The sequence below is a fragment of the Trichogramma pretiosum genome, unplaced genomic scaffold (assembly GCF_000599845.2).
Source record: "Trichogramma pretiosum strain Unisexual culture from Peru unplaced genomic scaffold, Tpre_2.0 scaffold7, whole genome shotgun sequence".
Classification (NCBI taxonomy): Eukaryota; Metazoa; Arthropoda; class Insecta; order Hymenoptera; family Trichogrammatidae; genus Trichogramma; species Trichogramma pretiosum.
Window position 1 is genome coordinate 201,211 of NW_019641639.1, and position 15,351 is coordinate 216,561.

Below are 15,351 nucleotides of genomic sequence, written 5' to 3' on the forward strand. Positions count from 1 at the left end.
TTCTCAAACTTAAAATAACTTAAATAATGTACATTTTATGGCATGTTTCCATATTATTTGTTGTAATGCAAGCTACTAATAAAGCGCAAAAAAATATTATTCTATATTTTATACTTAAGCGCTAATTTGAATTTCATAAATTCAAGAAGAAAATAAAGTTTTTGTATTGTCTACATAAATTATGTACGATAATACTTCTTGGGCGATCATGTGTTCATAAAAGTTAAATAATGAAGGTATAACAAATAATTTCTTTAGTTTTTATTGGGTGGGAAAAGTTGGGTTTTGGTAATTACTGGTTGAATCATTTTTAAAAGAGTTACCAATTATAAAGGAGTTAAAATAAATGTTAAAAATGAAGATACCAAAGTGTAGTAAAATGAAAATTCATGCGTTTTGTGTTCATGCCGTTTAATGATTACATGGTTAATTAAAAAAGCCGAAAGCAAGATGATATAGTTAACAATCATAAATGACTTACCGGTGGTGTTTGTGGTGCTAGCGTATGTTTACTCATTACGATTGTCGTCGTCTTTAAGTCTTTTGTACCACCGGGAGACTTGGGAGGAATAGGTGTTGTGGAGTCTACAGGACTGCTGGGTTTGATAACAAGCGATTCGGCTGCTCTCACAATATCAAGAACCTGAAAGAATATCGTAAAAATGAAACATATTTTTCTAAAATCGTTAGAGATTTTCTGGTGATTCGTACTTTGTCTGGAGTTATTTTTCCTCTTTGCTCTAGCAGAGCACGTTCTCTATCTTCTTGCTCCCAAGCAACCATTTCTGCTTTCATTTCTTGCTCTTGTCGCAAAGTTGCCGCCTCCTCATCATCTCTATCGAGACTGGAGACGCTCTGGGACAACGATTTTGCATCATCTGCAGTTATGGTATCTTTCGATTCTTTTGATGAAGCTTTTGATTCTTTGGATTCTCGTCCAGAGATTGACATTGTCGAATCTTGCATTTCGGACTTATCGTAACCTTTGCAAACAACTAGGGTAATAGCATTTCCAGAACTTCGCAAAATATTCACAGCTTCCTGATGTGTTGCACCAAGCAACGATGTGCCATTGACTTCAAGTAATCGCATGCCAACCTGTAAGTGAAAGTAAAAATTTAATTAAACCATTCGCATATTTTTAGTCAACTATAACAAGAGATATATAAAAATTATTTACCTTTAATCTACCATCGCGTTTTGCAGCTCCACCGGAATTGATTTTAGAAATGAACACTCCTTCGTCATTTGCATCTTTAGGATTGCCACGTTGACCTTTTAAGCCACCTTTAATGTGCATTCCCAATTTTTCTCCAGGCTCTTTTATAATGACGAGTTCCTAAAAATTGTAATAGTTTCATCAATGATTGATATCGTAATAGTAAAATTATCATTAAACCATGTATTTTTAACATGAAAAATTATTAAAAATAGTATAATTATTTAAAAAAATATGATTGTAATAAATGAGTATTGAGTAAATACATGAATGATGGAGTATGGTAGTGATTGTAATATATAACACTCACAAAGCTGTACATATGCAATCTAAAATAATTAAAACCTATGGTACATGTTTTCTAATGTAAGTAGAAATTATTTGATGATATAGTGTGAAAGATCATGACTATACTTAATATTGCTATGAAAAGATCAGAGTATGTGCAAAATTTAGGGATATTTATACACAAGGGGCAAACGTTTCTCAGAGTACTTACTGTCACAGGGATGTACTCTATATCGACCAGCTTGTGAAATTGAATTATAAGCAGTTGCATTAGGAAATGTAACCGCAGTGTATATTAAAAACTTTGAAAATGACGAATGAATGATCATAGTCTATTTTCATTCAAAAAGAGAGCAATTTATTTTTGACTTGAAGAACAATTTCTAAGTTGTAAATCTTTCTCAAAAGTTGACAAAAAATAACATGTATAAGATACTCTATTAATTTATGCATATATCTAGAGCGCAAAGTTCCAAATTAATAATATAGATTTAATCTACTTATGATTACTTTTTCATCTAGAAACAAATTAATTGAGAAAATGCAATTTTCATCTATTTAAGCCATGCAATTAGTGAAGAGTTATCCGAGTAAAGTGAAAATGAAGATTTGTTATAGAATTCATCATTTCAGTAGATAGCATTTTGTTTCATATTTTCAATACCTAAGTGTTTTGCTTTAAAACTAATTAGACTATAGCAGCAGACGTGACTTTTTGCTATTGAAGCTCTACAAGCCAAATGTATGTATAGATTTCTATTATTGTATAGATTTCTAAATAGAAATTTTACCTGGTAATCATCTGGTAAGGGATCATGTTGAATTGTTAAAATTATTTGATCGCCAGATCGCAGAAGTTCCGTCACAGCCTCTTGATGAGTCGCTTTGGTTATATCGGTACCATTAACTTTTAATATTCTATCACCCATTCGCAACTTTCCAGATTTGGCCGCAATCCCGCCAGGGACAATCTAATAATTAATTTTGTTTTTAAAAATTAAATTATTACAAAATACGCAAGTGTTATAATGATAAATCCTTACATGAGATATAAAAATTCCTGGTTCCTTTGAACCAAATGGCGTGCAGGAATGATTTGTTCCTCCGATTATGCTAAAGCCAAGTGAACCCTCTTTTATGAGAATAACGTCCTGTAAAATGAGAATATAATAAAAATAGTTTCAAAAAATTTTAATTAATCCTATTATCAAGTCCAATTAAAAATGGTGTATAATTTACAAATCGCGCACTTTGTCAAGTAACGCTATGAGAAACACACAAATAACTCAATATAAGCAATTAAAGAAAAATGTCGTATGGCCAGGTTTTTGGACGGAACGGGTGGTTTTGTGGACAATGGTAAAGAAACGTATACGATGAAATTTGTATTTACATCTACCAATGATGGCGGAGAGTACTCGTGTTCTGTTATTTCTTACAGTATGAAAGTATTATCTATTACCAGAATTGGTCTACGTGAGCTAGTGATTGGGGGGATGAATTTTTATTTTACCTTGTAAAGAGTCTCTTTCAACGCCTTTGCTAATAATGATTTTAGAAGTGTGCAATTAAAATATACTTTATATTTTGAATCTAATCAAACTTGTTGTTTTTGATTGTTCAACTATGAATCACTATTTTATCAGAGTGCTCATTTGATATAAATGATTACTTTCCAAATCAAATAAAACATTCTTCTAAACTGTGATAAATATAAAAGTACGCTAAAATTACATGCAAATCTATAGATCCATTCCAAAAATAAACCCATAAGAGCACCCTTAACCAAATTTTAAATCACGCACGATGTGAATTCTAGAAAAAAGTAAAATAAGCACTCGAATGTTGATCGGCATTCTAAGATTACAGAGAAAAGTAATTATTTCTATACTATCGCTGAAAAATTTGCGAAAAAAAAGTAATTTTTGCGTGTTGCGCTGTGAGAGTGTCGAGAGAGAACACGTACCTCGATGATGAGCGGCCTCACGAGCTGGTTATCGGTGACGCGCGTCACGACCGTCTCGGTGAGCGTGCTCTTAGTGATGGTTTCAGTAACTTTACCAATTGTCGTAGGTGCCGGAGGAAAGTGTAAGTCCCCGGGCAATCCGGTCTCGGGCTGTTTGATCGTCACAGTGACGGTGGGCCCCGTAGCTTTTTGAGAGGATTGATCTGGCGAGGGTGAGGACGAATTCGGGGTATTGTTTGTGTTGATGTTGTTTTGATGATGGGCAACAGTAGTAGTACGATGATGAAGGAAATGTTCGGGAATCATGGCCTGAAAATCCTCGTTGGTGATAGGCTTCGGTACCTGAATCTCTGAATCTTGAATTTTCGGCTCGTCACCAGGAGGACTGGGCGTGGCCGCCGTTGGGGACTGTGTTTTCGATTGAGGCTGGCTAGCACCAAAATTCTGCCTGGGAGCTGGTTGAGGATGAGGTGGAGGTGGTGGTAGTTGACTACTTGGACTCGTTTTTTTTGAGTCGTCCAATTGGCCATTCATCTTGGCAATGCCATTGACCGGGGCCGTTGCCGGAGTCGGTGTTGTTACAGAGGGTGGTGGCGAAGTAGCCGATGTACTCTTGGAAACTGGACTAGTGGCCGCTGACAAGGTCTTATCAGCGTCGATCGAGCGACGAAAGTATCCTGGCCGATTGGCCATATAACTGTTGGCGCTGTAGAGTCCAGTATAGGGTTTTGGCGCACCGATTACAAGTGGTGACTTTTCTGTCGACGACGGCGTCAAGTTAGCTGGACTTGCTTGAGAGAAGGGTATCTCGCGTTCAACGACCAATCGTACGAATCTCTCCAATCCAGTCAACAGAGTGACCGCCTGTTCGTGGCGAGCATCTGTCATTTCGACGCCGTTTATCTAGTAAAAACAAAAAATAAAATAAAATAAAACTCGAATCCTGGTAAGATTATGCTTTACTTATTAAATATTGCTAGATATCCTTTACTTACAGATACAATTTTATCGCCAACACATAATTTTCCATCCCTTTGGGCAACTCCACCTTCGGTCAATTTCGATATGAATATGGCTTCACTATTTGGCTTATGAGGAGGCGATCCTTTACCACCGGCAATGCTAAAGCCTAATCCATTTTGATCTCTGATCAGAGTCGTGTGAACCAATACGGGCACTAAGGGGTCGTAAGCGGGAGTTTTGATCGCCGGCAAAGGCTCAGGAATCTTTTTCTGTGAAAATACACGTAAGAATATTTAGTTGAAATTCATTCTGAATTTGAAGAGAGAAAGTTTCTATTGTTTTTTTATCAACCTTTATCGTTTCATCGGCATCACCATTCTCGAGATTATGAGAATATGTGGTTGAAGAGACATAAGACGTCGCACTGGGTGCTCGACTTGTGCTCATACTTGAACACACCGAATCTTTTCTGAGGGATAGCTGGATAGTTGGAAATTTTTGTTCGTTTAGCACTTGTTTTTAATATCATATGTATAACAAGTTATTTTTTTCAAAATTTGTTTATACACTTTAAAAGTCTTCATTTAATAAATGAGAAATTAATTTAATCGATGAAGTATTTTGTTTACTTTTTTGTGAAAAATGATTTTTAAATAAAGTTATTTGCTTCATCTCATAATTTTGAAGTCGAGGATACGTATAATTAGTCAAAATCACGCTTGTGAATGAATGTTAAGATCAAAAAGCATTACTACAAAATGTAAAAAAAAACATAAAAAATTATTCATGCTACGATTAAAATTATTTAACATTAAGATACTAAAGATAAAAACAAAAAACAACATAAATTAGGAAGTAATTTTACTATTATGTTGTCATGATGCACAAATTAATGAATTCTCAAACTATAACCAACTACTCCCATCAGACTGCGGTACTCTTGTTAAAAAGTAATAATAAAAAAACCAGTGGCAACTAATCGCATTTAAACAGCTGAAATTATCATATGCCATTGTGTTTTAAAATATCGATATGCTTACCTGTTCGGATGGCGGTACAATTCTTGTGACCTCGCGCAAAATGACCAAGACGAGCACACGGCCACACGCTTTCAAAACCTCAACGGCGTCATAGTGATCCACGCTGATAACCGATATGCCATTGACAGATAATACTTTGTCACCGACTCTCAAGCCTGCCAAATCGGCTGGACCACCTGTAGACGAATTGTTTTAGTTTTAGTATCGAGTGTTAGAGATTATATTACGCGCATTAAAAAAAAAGCAATACTGTAATATAATACATTTAATCCGATGGCATACACAAACACCTACGCTCAATACATTGTTCGAGAATGAAAACAAACGTTTAGAGGATATGAAATAATTTTTCGATGACATCATCGGATTAAACACTTTCGAACGATTCCAAGACTCACGATTGTTTCCATAAGAAATTTCTCGAATTTTTCGCCTAAGATAAGAATATTTTTCTTGTTTAAACTTGAGTTTATTACATCCATCAATGGACTTAACGAACAGAAAGATGCCGCTTTAAAATACTCTTATTTACTAGAGCAATGTGTGGAAGACGTAGTAAGATCGCAGACAATATACGAGACTTTTATCAAAGCCCAAGCAAACAAACTTACCTTCTGTCACTTTGGAAATGAAGATACCCTCATCATCGCCTCGGAAGGGCGTTGAACCGATACCACCTGCTATCGAGAGTCCAAGTCCACCGGTAGTTCGTTCGATATGTATCTCGTATTGCTCCTCTCTGATCTCAACCGATGGTTCGGTATCCGACAATGCACCTAATTAACATATTGATACGAGATTAATTAATTGGCACACAATCATACATTGGCACACAATCATACATTGGCACACAATACAATCGATTAGAAAAAATGAATAAAACGAATAGAAAGGCATACATCGACGAGATGAGTATTTTTTCTTCCTCCTCGCTTTGTGACTTTTCACGTAAAGTCTGTACATTCGCGGCATGTTGGTGTACGTGCGCGCTCTACGTCTCAATATACGCGTATGAAATTCTTGGCCTGGCTCGTGCTTCCGTGCGCGAAAAGCCACCGTATTATACTGAGACGGCAATGAGTAATAACTCGTTGCACGAGCGAATATACCATATCATCCGTATGTAGACGAATGCAGCACGCACATATACCTTCGCGTATACTCATAGCGATAAGATAATATCTTATCGGGCTTCTATATCTGGATATGTACGTGCGCGAGTGCGGTGAAGTACGAGAGACGAGCGAGTTGTAATGGTGAATCGCGAGGGCTATGTAGGTTCATTATGGGACGTTAAAAGGTGTGTGTGTGTGTGTATGCATATATGCATCGCGTTCCACATTTTGTTGTAAATTTTATTATCTCGCGTGTACGGTATACCGACGTATAGAGCAGGAATCGATTTTGATAGCGGAATTTCAACGTCAGAATTGAGAGGCTTTTATTTCCTGTTTATGTAAGCTGCGCGCTTCGATTCAATTTGTGGCGGCCTTTACCCGAATAAACATTCGAGCCCTCGTGCATCGAGGCTTTTAGGTTGCCGTTGTGCCCCGATGTACCACGGATGCTCGAGCCAAACCCGCTATAGCTTTTCCCGAATTTTTTCCTCGCGAGTAAAATAGAAAGCTCGATCAACGAGCACGTATACCATAAAAAGACCGACCGCACTCTTTGTGATAGAGGAGGAAAGGTACGCGTGTATCCACTGTACCTTGACTATTCCCATCGACATTTTCCGTTTCACCGTACGTCGCAACGTAGCCAGTAGTTGTCATTGTAGCACCTGCCGATGGCGGTACAGTTGTTTCGTCCGCTTTTTTCTTCAAAGCCTAGAGTAACAATCAAAAAGAACGAATATTTATTTTTGTAACTGTTTTTAAAGTACTCACGCACACACACGATAGCAACACACCTTTCATTGAATATACAAATTATGAATTCGAATGAGTATTTGTCACGCTCTTACACATACACACGCACTCACGCACATAATTAAGAATACGCGAAAAAAAATTATTTCAAAATTATTTAAGTTTGGGTGGAAAAAGAAATTATTGTTTTAAGAAATTGAGAAAAAATATTAATTTTCTATAAATTTCTGTAAGTAACATTAATCTTAACAGAAACGTAAATGAGTAGATTAAACATGCTTATCATTCATGAATGTATGCGAAGTTTAAAGCTAATGCGCTTATACAATTTATATAGGCGTAGAGCATAGCTGCATTTGTCAAGTCAAAAAGTTGTAAATTTTAAGCATATTAAGATCAATGAATAATAGTAGTATATAAATGTGCAGAACAGAGTGATTTCGTCAAAATGCAAACGATGCAAGAGTACCAAAACACAGCTCTAAATATATACATATATGTTGCACTATGTATATAATAACAAACAATCTTAAGTTCATTAAAAAACTAAATTTAAATACATTGGCAGTATGATGCAATTGAAATGTACATGTATAAAAATTAATGCATGCTCATATGTGTGAATATGTAATTAATATCCACCATAGGATTATTATTCCCTTGTGCCATACAGGAATAATCTATTTATAAAAAAACTATCATAAATGAAAGATATGTAAAGCGCCTATATTGTATATCTCATTTTCAAATCTTTATCATAGTTTGTTCGCCCTTGGCATGTAAAAAAAGAGAGTTTTTAAAAGTTATAGAGAAAAGCACGACAAGAGAAACATAATTTTTCGAATGTGTTTAGATGTGGGTCTAGATGCACGCGCGCGAGTATGTGTGTATCAGTATGTAAGTAATTTGGGATACACATATTTTGAAAATTGATAAAAAACTTTGTATTCGTGACGAGTAACGAAGAATAAAAAGAAAATTCCGAGATTTTTTTCAATCATTATTGTCGTTGACGTGCATGATGTTTGGCCTTTCATCTCACAATGTGTGTACGTGTGAGGACGTATACGCGTGTATATGAATTTATTGGGTCAATCTCATGTGTTTATTTATACAGCTTATTGACGACGACGTAAAAGAAAACAGAATAATTGTAAATAAAAGCCGATTCTTTCATAATGCATTTGTGTGTTTTATAAATAAGCGTAAAGTAATGTTTTTTATACTCTTGGCAGATATACGTCACTGATTGTCTGCAAAAATTAATTCGGCAATTTCTTTTTATTTTCTAATAAATGCTCGTGAACAAGAAAAAAATTATTTATGAAATAAGACTTGAAATGTAACTTCCATCGTTAAAAGTGCGTTAAATAATGTAAAAAATGTGATGATAAAATCGCGTATAAGCTAACAAAAATGTGACTAAAATTGAGAAAAACATCGATCCATCATTTTTTTTTTATTGATGACTGCTAATCGATATATACAATGGACGCCACTATGCAAAGAAGATTGGCCAACGGACCTGAGCAATAATCGAAGCAACTTTATCCTTGTCGACGGGAGCATGTATTCTTTTGTTTTTCAAATGATGCGGGGTATCTCGACGATGTAGACGGTTCGGTTTACCCGCGTTACTTTCATCGTCGGTTTGATCCTCGCTCAAGACAAAATCTACGTGTCTCCTCTGATCATCATCATCTTCGTAGTCCTGATCGTTGCCATTATCATCCTCGTCATTGTGGCAGTCATGCGACGAACCCATCGTCTGTAATTTTTTTTTTTGTTTTTTTTTTCATGCTATCTCCGTTTATAATAATTTATTAATGAGATGCAACAATTCTGAGCCTTTAAATCGAGACATGTCTTTACCCTTTTTTCTTTCGACTTCAAGCTACTGTTTACGTGTAATAAATACACAAACTCGAGTAGATGTATATATATTTAAGATCGTGCATTGGTACTTTGCTTGAGTTTATGGGATATTCTTAAATCTCTACCCACAACCCGAGGATTACTTTGAATCTGATTAATCAAACATTATAATCCTTTAACAGCTAAAAACCTAATGTAATTTTTCATTTATTGAATTTATGGCTTGTATTCTGTTTATTAGTCGTAAAGTAATCAAGTTCAACAAAAGTAAAATGATTTATATTCTTTAGAGAACAAAGTACTGTCAATTTATTCATGGTAGAATTTTCTGAATATAAATTACAGCAGTGAAACAATGATATTTATGGAAATTGTAGTATTAAAAAAGAGTATTTGCTTAATAAGCTTATATAACTTAAAACATAAGTGCGAGATTGTATTTGAAGAGGATGCGATCTTCTCTTGCCTTACTGGAGTTGAATTCAAGTTAATAGTGATTAAGGTTACGAGTTAAATATGCCAGGAAGAGCGTTAGAGTAGCATATAGGTATATATACAAAGTAGAATGTTTAAGAAGGAGTATGAAAAATTACTACGATTAGACATTGATGTACTTACACCGATGGCCTCGGGTTTGCTACTGGCAGTTTGTCCGGGTGTGCCGTTAATCGCCACCGCCGTTTCTATTTTCACCGGCTCTTGGGTCCGTTGTTCCTGCTGTTGCAACTCTTCCTGCTGAAGTTTGTCCAAACCAAATGTCACCGATACGTCCTGTTTGACATTCGTTCAGTTTTTTTGTGTGTTTCGTAGTTTGAATTTGTAATTATGATTTTTTTTTTTACCGGAAGTCTCGTATTTTCGATAATTCTTTCCTACTTCTAATCATCGATAGACAGTGTAATTCAACATAATAAAGATAACGTATACTAACAGAGGTATGTCTGTACGAAGTTGTCGATGTGCAATATTAACATCTCACGATGCAATTCTAAATATTTAGATCAAGTGCTCGCGAAGTTTAATCAATAATTACAAACATTTATACGACGATATATATATCGAACAAGATTTAGATTTAGGCAAAAATGTAAAAGAGGATGAAGGAGACAACGTTTAATACTGACCTGTTCATCTGTCGAGGTATCGTTTTTTCCCTTGGCAAAAAGTTTGTGAGCTTTGGCTTTCAACTCTTTCGGATGAGGAGTATTCTGTCTCACGAACGGAGTCTGTGGGGAAACATTTTGGTATTTGTCTAGTAGTAGTTTCTTTTTCTCTTACTTAAAACTTAATGTACGCTTGCTTTTTTCGCTTAAAATGACTACTTATTATTTTTCCTCTGATTATGGCTGCGATTGATGCTTACGAGAGATGTTAGTCCATGGAGCCGATTTTTAATGAAAATGTGGAGTTACAGATAGGATTGGTCATGGGATAATATCTATTAGCTAACTTATTTTTTTGAACGTCATCACATGATATCTTGTATTGTACAAGAGTGAGTGGTAATGGTGCTTTGAGAAATATAATATTTCATGAATGTCAAATCTAACATAAATAAATTAAATTAACGTGCTCTAATTTTAGATCGATATGTAACGTATAAATATCACATGCAAATGTTCGACACACGCACATTAATATATAGATCCTATAAATACTGCAGAAAAAATATTCCAGAACATTTTTTTTATTGAAGAGAGTTTGAAAAGTCTATCACTACTCTAAAGAATATATATGTATACATAAATATAAATATGCATATTTACATATACGTATATTTATGTGTATAAAACAGCAGGAGCATATCGTATCGTCAATGCATTACCGTAGTGATTATAAAAAACAACTATATATGTATAATATATATTAAAGTGTCTATTAATTTATTTTTATTTTTCATTACCCCATTCCCCATTCCTAAATTTGCTTTAATATGTCATAAAATATTGCAGAATGTCAATTAAAAAATGTAACATGTTCCGGTCTATTGATTTTTTAAAAAAATCCAAAATTTATCCGAAAAATAGGTACTAATATAATTCAGGCATATGCTTCGAACGATTCTAAACACTTTTAGAAAATTTTTTACGGTAAGCGTTTGCTTTTCGAGTTGAAAATTGTTGAAATAAAAAAATATCGACTCTCAACGAATTGGAGTGTGCACAATAAGTTAAACAAGAATTTTTTAATAGTATTCTGACGAAATTATATGACATATGTAAGCAATTTTAGGAAAGGAGGGAGAACGTAAAAAATGTAAGAATAAATTAAGGAACACTAATATAAGTAAATATACATATATTTATAAAGTATATGTATAATAGTAAACACTGAACTAAACATTTTATTATGGTAGATGCACTAGATACCTGCGTCAAGTAAATCGCTCACATGGTACCACCGAGGCACCAAGAGAAGAGATACCGATATTTAACCTGAAAAATCATTACTATTCTAATTTTTGCAATTAGCAATCGTTTTTACGATGAATTGTGCACTTGGATGATAGATAAAACGTTGCGCTATATAGAGTGAATGATTAATAAATAAAAATACATCTTCATGATTCATCAAAAAAAGAGATGATTCGCAATTGCGGAAATTCTAAATCTTCGCTCGGTTTCAGCGGCAATGATTTTACTAATCAATAAGCCGAAGCTTATATTATAGGCTCCTTTAAATTGTTGTATATATTGCACAGCGTGCGCTTCTAATGTATTCACGTTATGCTGAATTCTGGTCCAATTTCAAAATATGCTAAAAACCCCAGTACTGCACTGAAGATACGATACACAAAATATCTTTTTTCGTATAGGGTATATATATGTTAAATATAACAATATGACACTGAAATTACTTAAAAGATTGTGATATGAATCTTCAGAGCTACAACAATACTTAAGTGTGATATACCATCTTCGTTCAATAACAGATGAACATAAAAATCGTCTCGCGGAACCAAACAGTGTGTACATGTGCAAAAAAAGTAAATGCATGTAATGTTTATAGCCAATAGCAGCAATTACCGAACATTCAATATATTATTGATGTGTGGTGATATAATATAAATATATAGCTGACAGATAGAAATGCGATTCAGGCGTTTGCACGAGTCATGCTCGCAGAAAACACACATATAGATATAATAGTGAATACTATAAAATTGTCAAGATATTGAATAATAATAATGTCTAAATAATTAAGAGACAACCGAAAAGGGTCAAGTGAAAAAAAATGAATAATTCATATTATCGTAATCATTACTGATCGAATGAATAAGCGTCGACAAGAGTTTGAAAGGAGAAGTTAGTATAGGAAGGCGGCAAGTTAATACGATGATGATATCCGACCGTCTATAATCGCTCACCTCTTTGTCAGCTTCAGGTGGCTCGTCGGAAAACTTGACTGAATGACTTCTGTTCTGATCACGTTCCGCTGGCGACGACCAATTTTCCTCGTCGCTGCTGTTGCCGCCGACTTCGCGCATCTCACCGCCACCCAGCGAAGACTGCATCGTGCTGTTTTTCATGCTCACCATCATACCCAGTCTCGAGCTCTCTGTATATACAATTGAGCATGATTCGTCAAGGCTAGTTTTTCTTAATTACAGTTACATCATTGTCCAATTAAACACGAGTTTCAATGTCGTAGTACACAGCAACGAGAGGCTCGCGAAATTACAGGCAACAAAAAAAAATAGATCTTACCGTTTGGATGGAACTCTTGCTGTGGCAGTAGGAAGCACGTAAGAACTTCCTCTCCGGTTTCTTCGTCCATGTCGGTTTGGAAAGTCAGCATAGGCTGAGCTTGATTTTCGCTCAACCACACGGCCTTGAGATTGAGATTGACGAGCGAGTAGGGCAGATATTGTAGTCGATTGCCTGACACATCGAGCACGTGAAGTTGACTGCATTGGCCGACTTCCGATGGCAGGTACTGCAATCTGTTGTCTCTCAGCGATAGTACACCGAGCCTTTTCAAATTGCCTGTAAGCGTTCGAGACGCGCGAGAAGGAATAAAAAGATAAACGTGGTTATTTAGATTTAGTGGTCCTCTTCGAACTTGCTCTCGTGATCGAGGGCGCGTAAACCTTTGTCATCGAGAGTTGGCACAGTTTTTAATGAAGATAATATAATAGGGTCAAAATTTCACTATAAAATAATGAAAACAAATTAGAAATTTGAACTTGAAGCAAAACTTTGATCTCAAAGATTACTACGCAAATTTCGCTGTGAGCGAAACAACACCTCGAGAGTAAAACAAACTGCACGTACCAATTTCCGCAGGCAGACTCTGCAAGCTATTCCTATCGATGGCGAGATTGTTGAGATTAACAAGCTTGCCTATCGTCGAGGGCAGTTCGAGTAAAAAGTTCTCCGTAAGTATGAGCTCTTGTAGCTGGGTGCAGCGGCCGATATTGTGATTGAGCGCGGTCAGTCTGTTCTGGTCCACTTTGAGAATCATCAGATTACCCAAATCACCGAGACCGTCGGGCAATTTTTCGAGATTATTTTGCGACAGATGCAAATCGGTGAGGCTCTCGAGTCCACCAATTTCATCGGGAATAATTTCTAGCCGATTTTCCGAAACGTCTAGACACATAAGTCTTTTCAGTTCACCGATGTCTGACGGAAGCGCCTGAAGTTGATTGTGATCCAGCCAGAGCTCCTCCAGCGATTCGAGTCTGCCAATGTGTGGTGGCTACAAAATTCACGATTCAAGTTTCATCGTCAAAATAACAATGCGCGAATTCTTAAATCTATCATTTATTTGTTCATTTTCTTTGCGATAAAAATCAACTTTTATTGCGTGATTGCAGATTAATCAAGTTTTTGTTAGAAATCAAATATTTCGTTACGATCATTTTAATCTTTAAGCCCACCGATTACGCATACTTTGAAAAGAATCAAAGTTTTCTAGAGTCTTTCGGAAGTTGATGATTTAAAAAAAAGTTCACGGTTTTTATATCTTTAATAACGAGAGAAAATTACCAATTCTTCGATGTCATTATCACCAAGATCTAGCCTCTTCAATTTTTTAAGTTGCGACAGGCTGTCGGGTAACGTCTTGAGTAAGTTTTCTCTCAACTCCAACGATGTCAGTGCTTCGAGTCTGAAAACAAAACACAACGTTACATGCATATTTGTAAAGTAATTATATTTTATGAAATAAAACATGCTTGAATGTACACGGATAAATGTTTGATGTTTGAAACTCTCTTTTACAATAATTTTAGTTATTTGTTTATTGATGATTTGCAGAACTTTCACTTAAACAGTATATTTAATTGTATGGTCCGGTATTAAAATTATTGTAACTCATTTTCAAAACATTGATTGATTTGGTAATTGATCAAGCATGAAAATTGTAGATTTTAGCAATAAATACATTACCCTCCAATATTTGCAGGTAAGTGCGATAATGACATATCGTTGAGGCCAAGGGTAGTAAGATTCCTTAGCTCCACAAACCCAGCTGGAAGCCTGAAAAAAATATTAATACTGGTAAACGTTCGTCCTTTTTTCAGTTTCAGTTTTCATTGTTCATGATAATGTATAGCTTTTACTCAATTTCAGAGTCGTTTGTTTTTTACCATATTATAAATAACGATTGAGTAATATTTTAAAGTCGGTAGTGACTACGTTTTAATTATGTAAACAAAAGATTAATTGTTATCATAACAGGCCAGTCAAAATAAATTCAATTGAATCCGTGCTAATCATTATTATAGATATAATTATGTTCTATTTTACGAGTTAAAACAAGCCACGCAAAGCTTAATTGAATACAGAAAGGTTTTTGGATTTTTGTTTCAATTTGAAATTTTATCAACGCTTTTCAATTTTATGTTCTCTTCACTTGTTTTTGATAAAAGTTATTTTTCTCGATTAAAGTTATAGAGACAGAATCAACTTACTTTGGAATCGGATTGCTACTGAAGTCGGCTTGTTGTAAGCTTTTAAGATGTTTAATATTTTCCGGTATCTCTGGTATATCTGAAACAAAAAATATCAAAAATATAAATTAATACTTCTAAACTCATTCATTGGATGCATTTAAAAAGAATAGAAATAAACTTTCGGTCATAATATTATTCAAATTATGTTAAAAACATAATGTACGGATGTT

At 35.0% G+C, this 15,351-nt stretch overlaps 1 protein-coding gene across 8 annotated transcripts in view; it reads right to left on the reverse strand.

Moving 5' to 3' along the window:
• Positions 1 to 15,351, reverse strand: part of LOC106656215 (protein lap4) — a 50,373-nt gene that overhangs the window by 8,455 nt on the left and 26,567 nt on the right. For 5 of the 8 annotated variants that reach the window (XM_023459569.1, XM_023459563.1, XM_023459565.1 and 2 more), the window contains exons 4-23: positions 15,140 to 15,218; positions 14,616 to 14,705; positions 14,214 to 14,334; positions 13,497 to 13,923; positions 12,930 to 13,208; positions 12,590 to 12,780; positions 10,347 to 10,448; positions 9,841 to 9,993; positions 8,873 to 9,115; positions 7,188 to 7,305; positions 6,088 to 6,252; positions 5,477 to 5,652; positions 4,788 to 4,916; positions 4,469 to 4,705; positions 3,474 to 4,376; positions 2,551 to 2,658; positions 2,299 to 2,478; positions 1,181 to 1,339; positions 712 to 1,098; positions 482 to 643 (exon numbers count right to left, since the gene is read on the reverse strand). In XM_023459569.1, coding sequence (XP_023315337.1) covers positions 482 to 643; positions 712 to 1,098; positions 1,181 to 1,339; positions 2,299 to 2,478; positions 2,551 to 2,658; positions 3,474 to 4,376; positions 4,469 to 4,705; positions 4,788 to 4,916; positions 5,477 to 5,652; positions 6,088 to 6,252; positions 7,188 to 7,305; positions 8,873 to 9,115; positions 9,841 to 9,993; positions 10,347 to 10,448; positions 12,590 to 12,780; positions 12,930 to 13,208; positions 13,497 to 13,923; positions 14,214 to 14,334; positions 14,616 to 14,705; positions 15,140 to 15,218 — 4,409 coding nt within the window. The remainder of the gene's footprint in view (positions 1 to 481; positions 644 to 711; positions 1,099 to 1,180; positions 1,340 to 2,298; positions 2,479 to 2,550; positions 2,659 to 3,473; positions 4,377 to 4,468; positions 4,706 to 4,787; positions 4,917 to 5,476; positions 5,653 to 6,087; positions 6,253 to 7,187; positions 7,306 to 8,872; positions 9,116 to 9,840; positions 9,994 to 10,346; positions 10,449 to 12,589; positions 12,781 to 12,929; positions 13,209 to 13,496; positions 13,924 to 14,213; positions 14,335 to 14,615; positions 14,706 to 15,139; positions 15,219 to 15,351) is intronic. The other 3 variants (XM_023459568.1, XM_023459566.1, XM_023459564.1) reach the window with 3 other exon arrangements.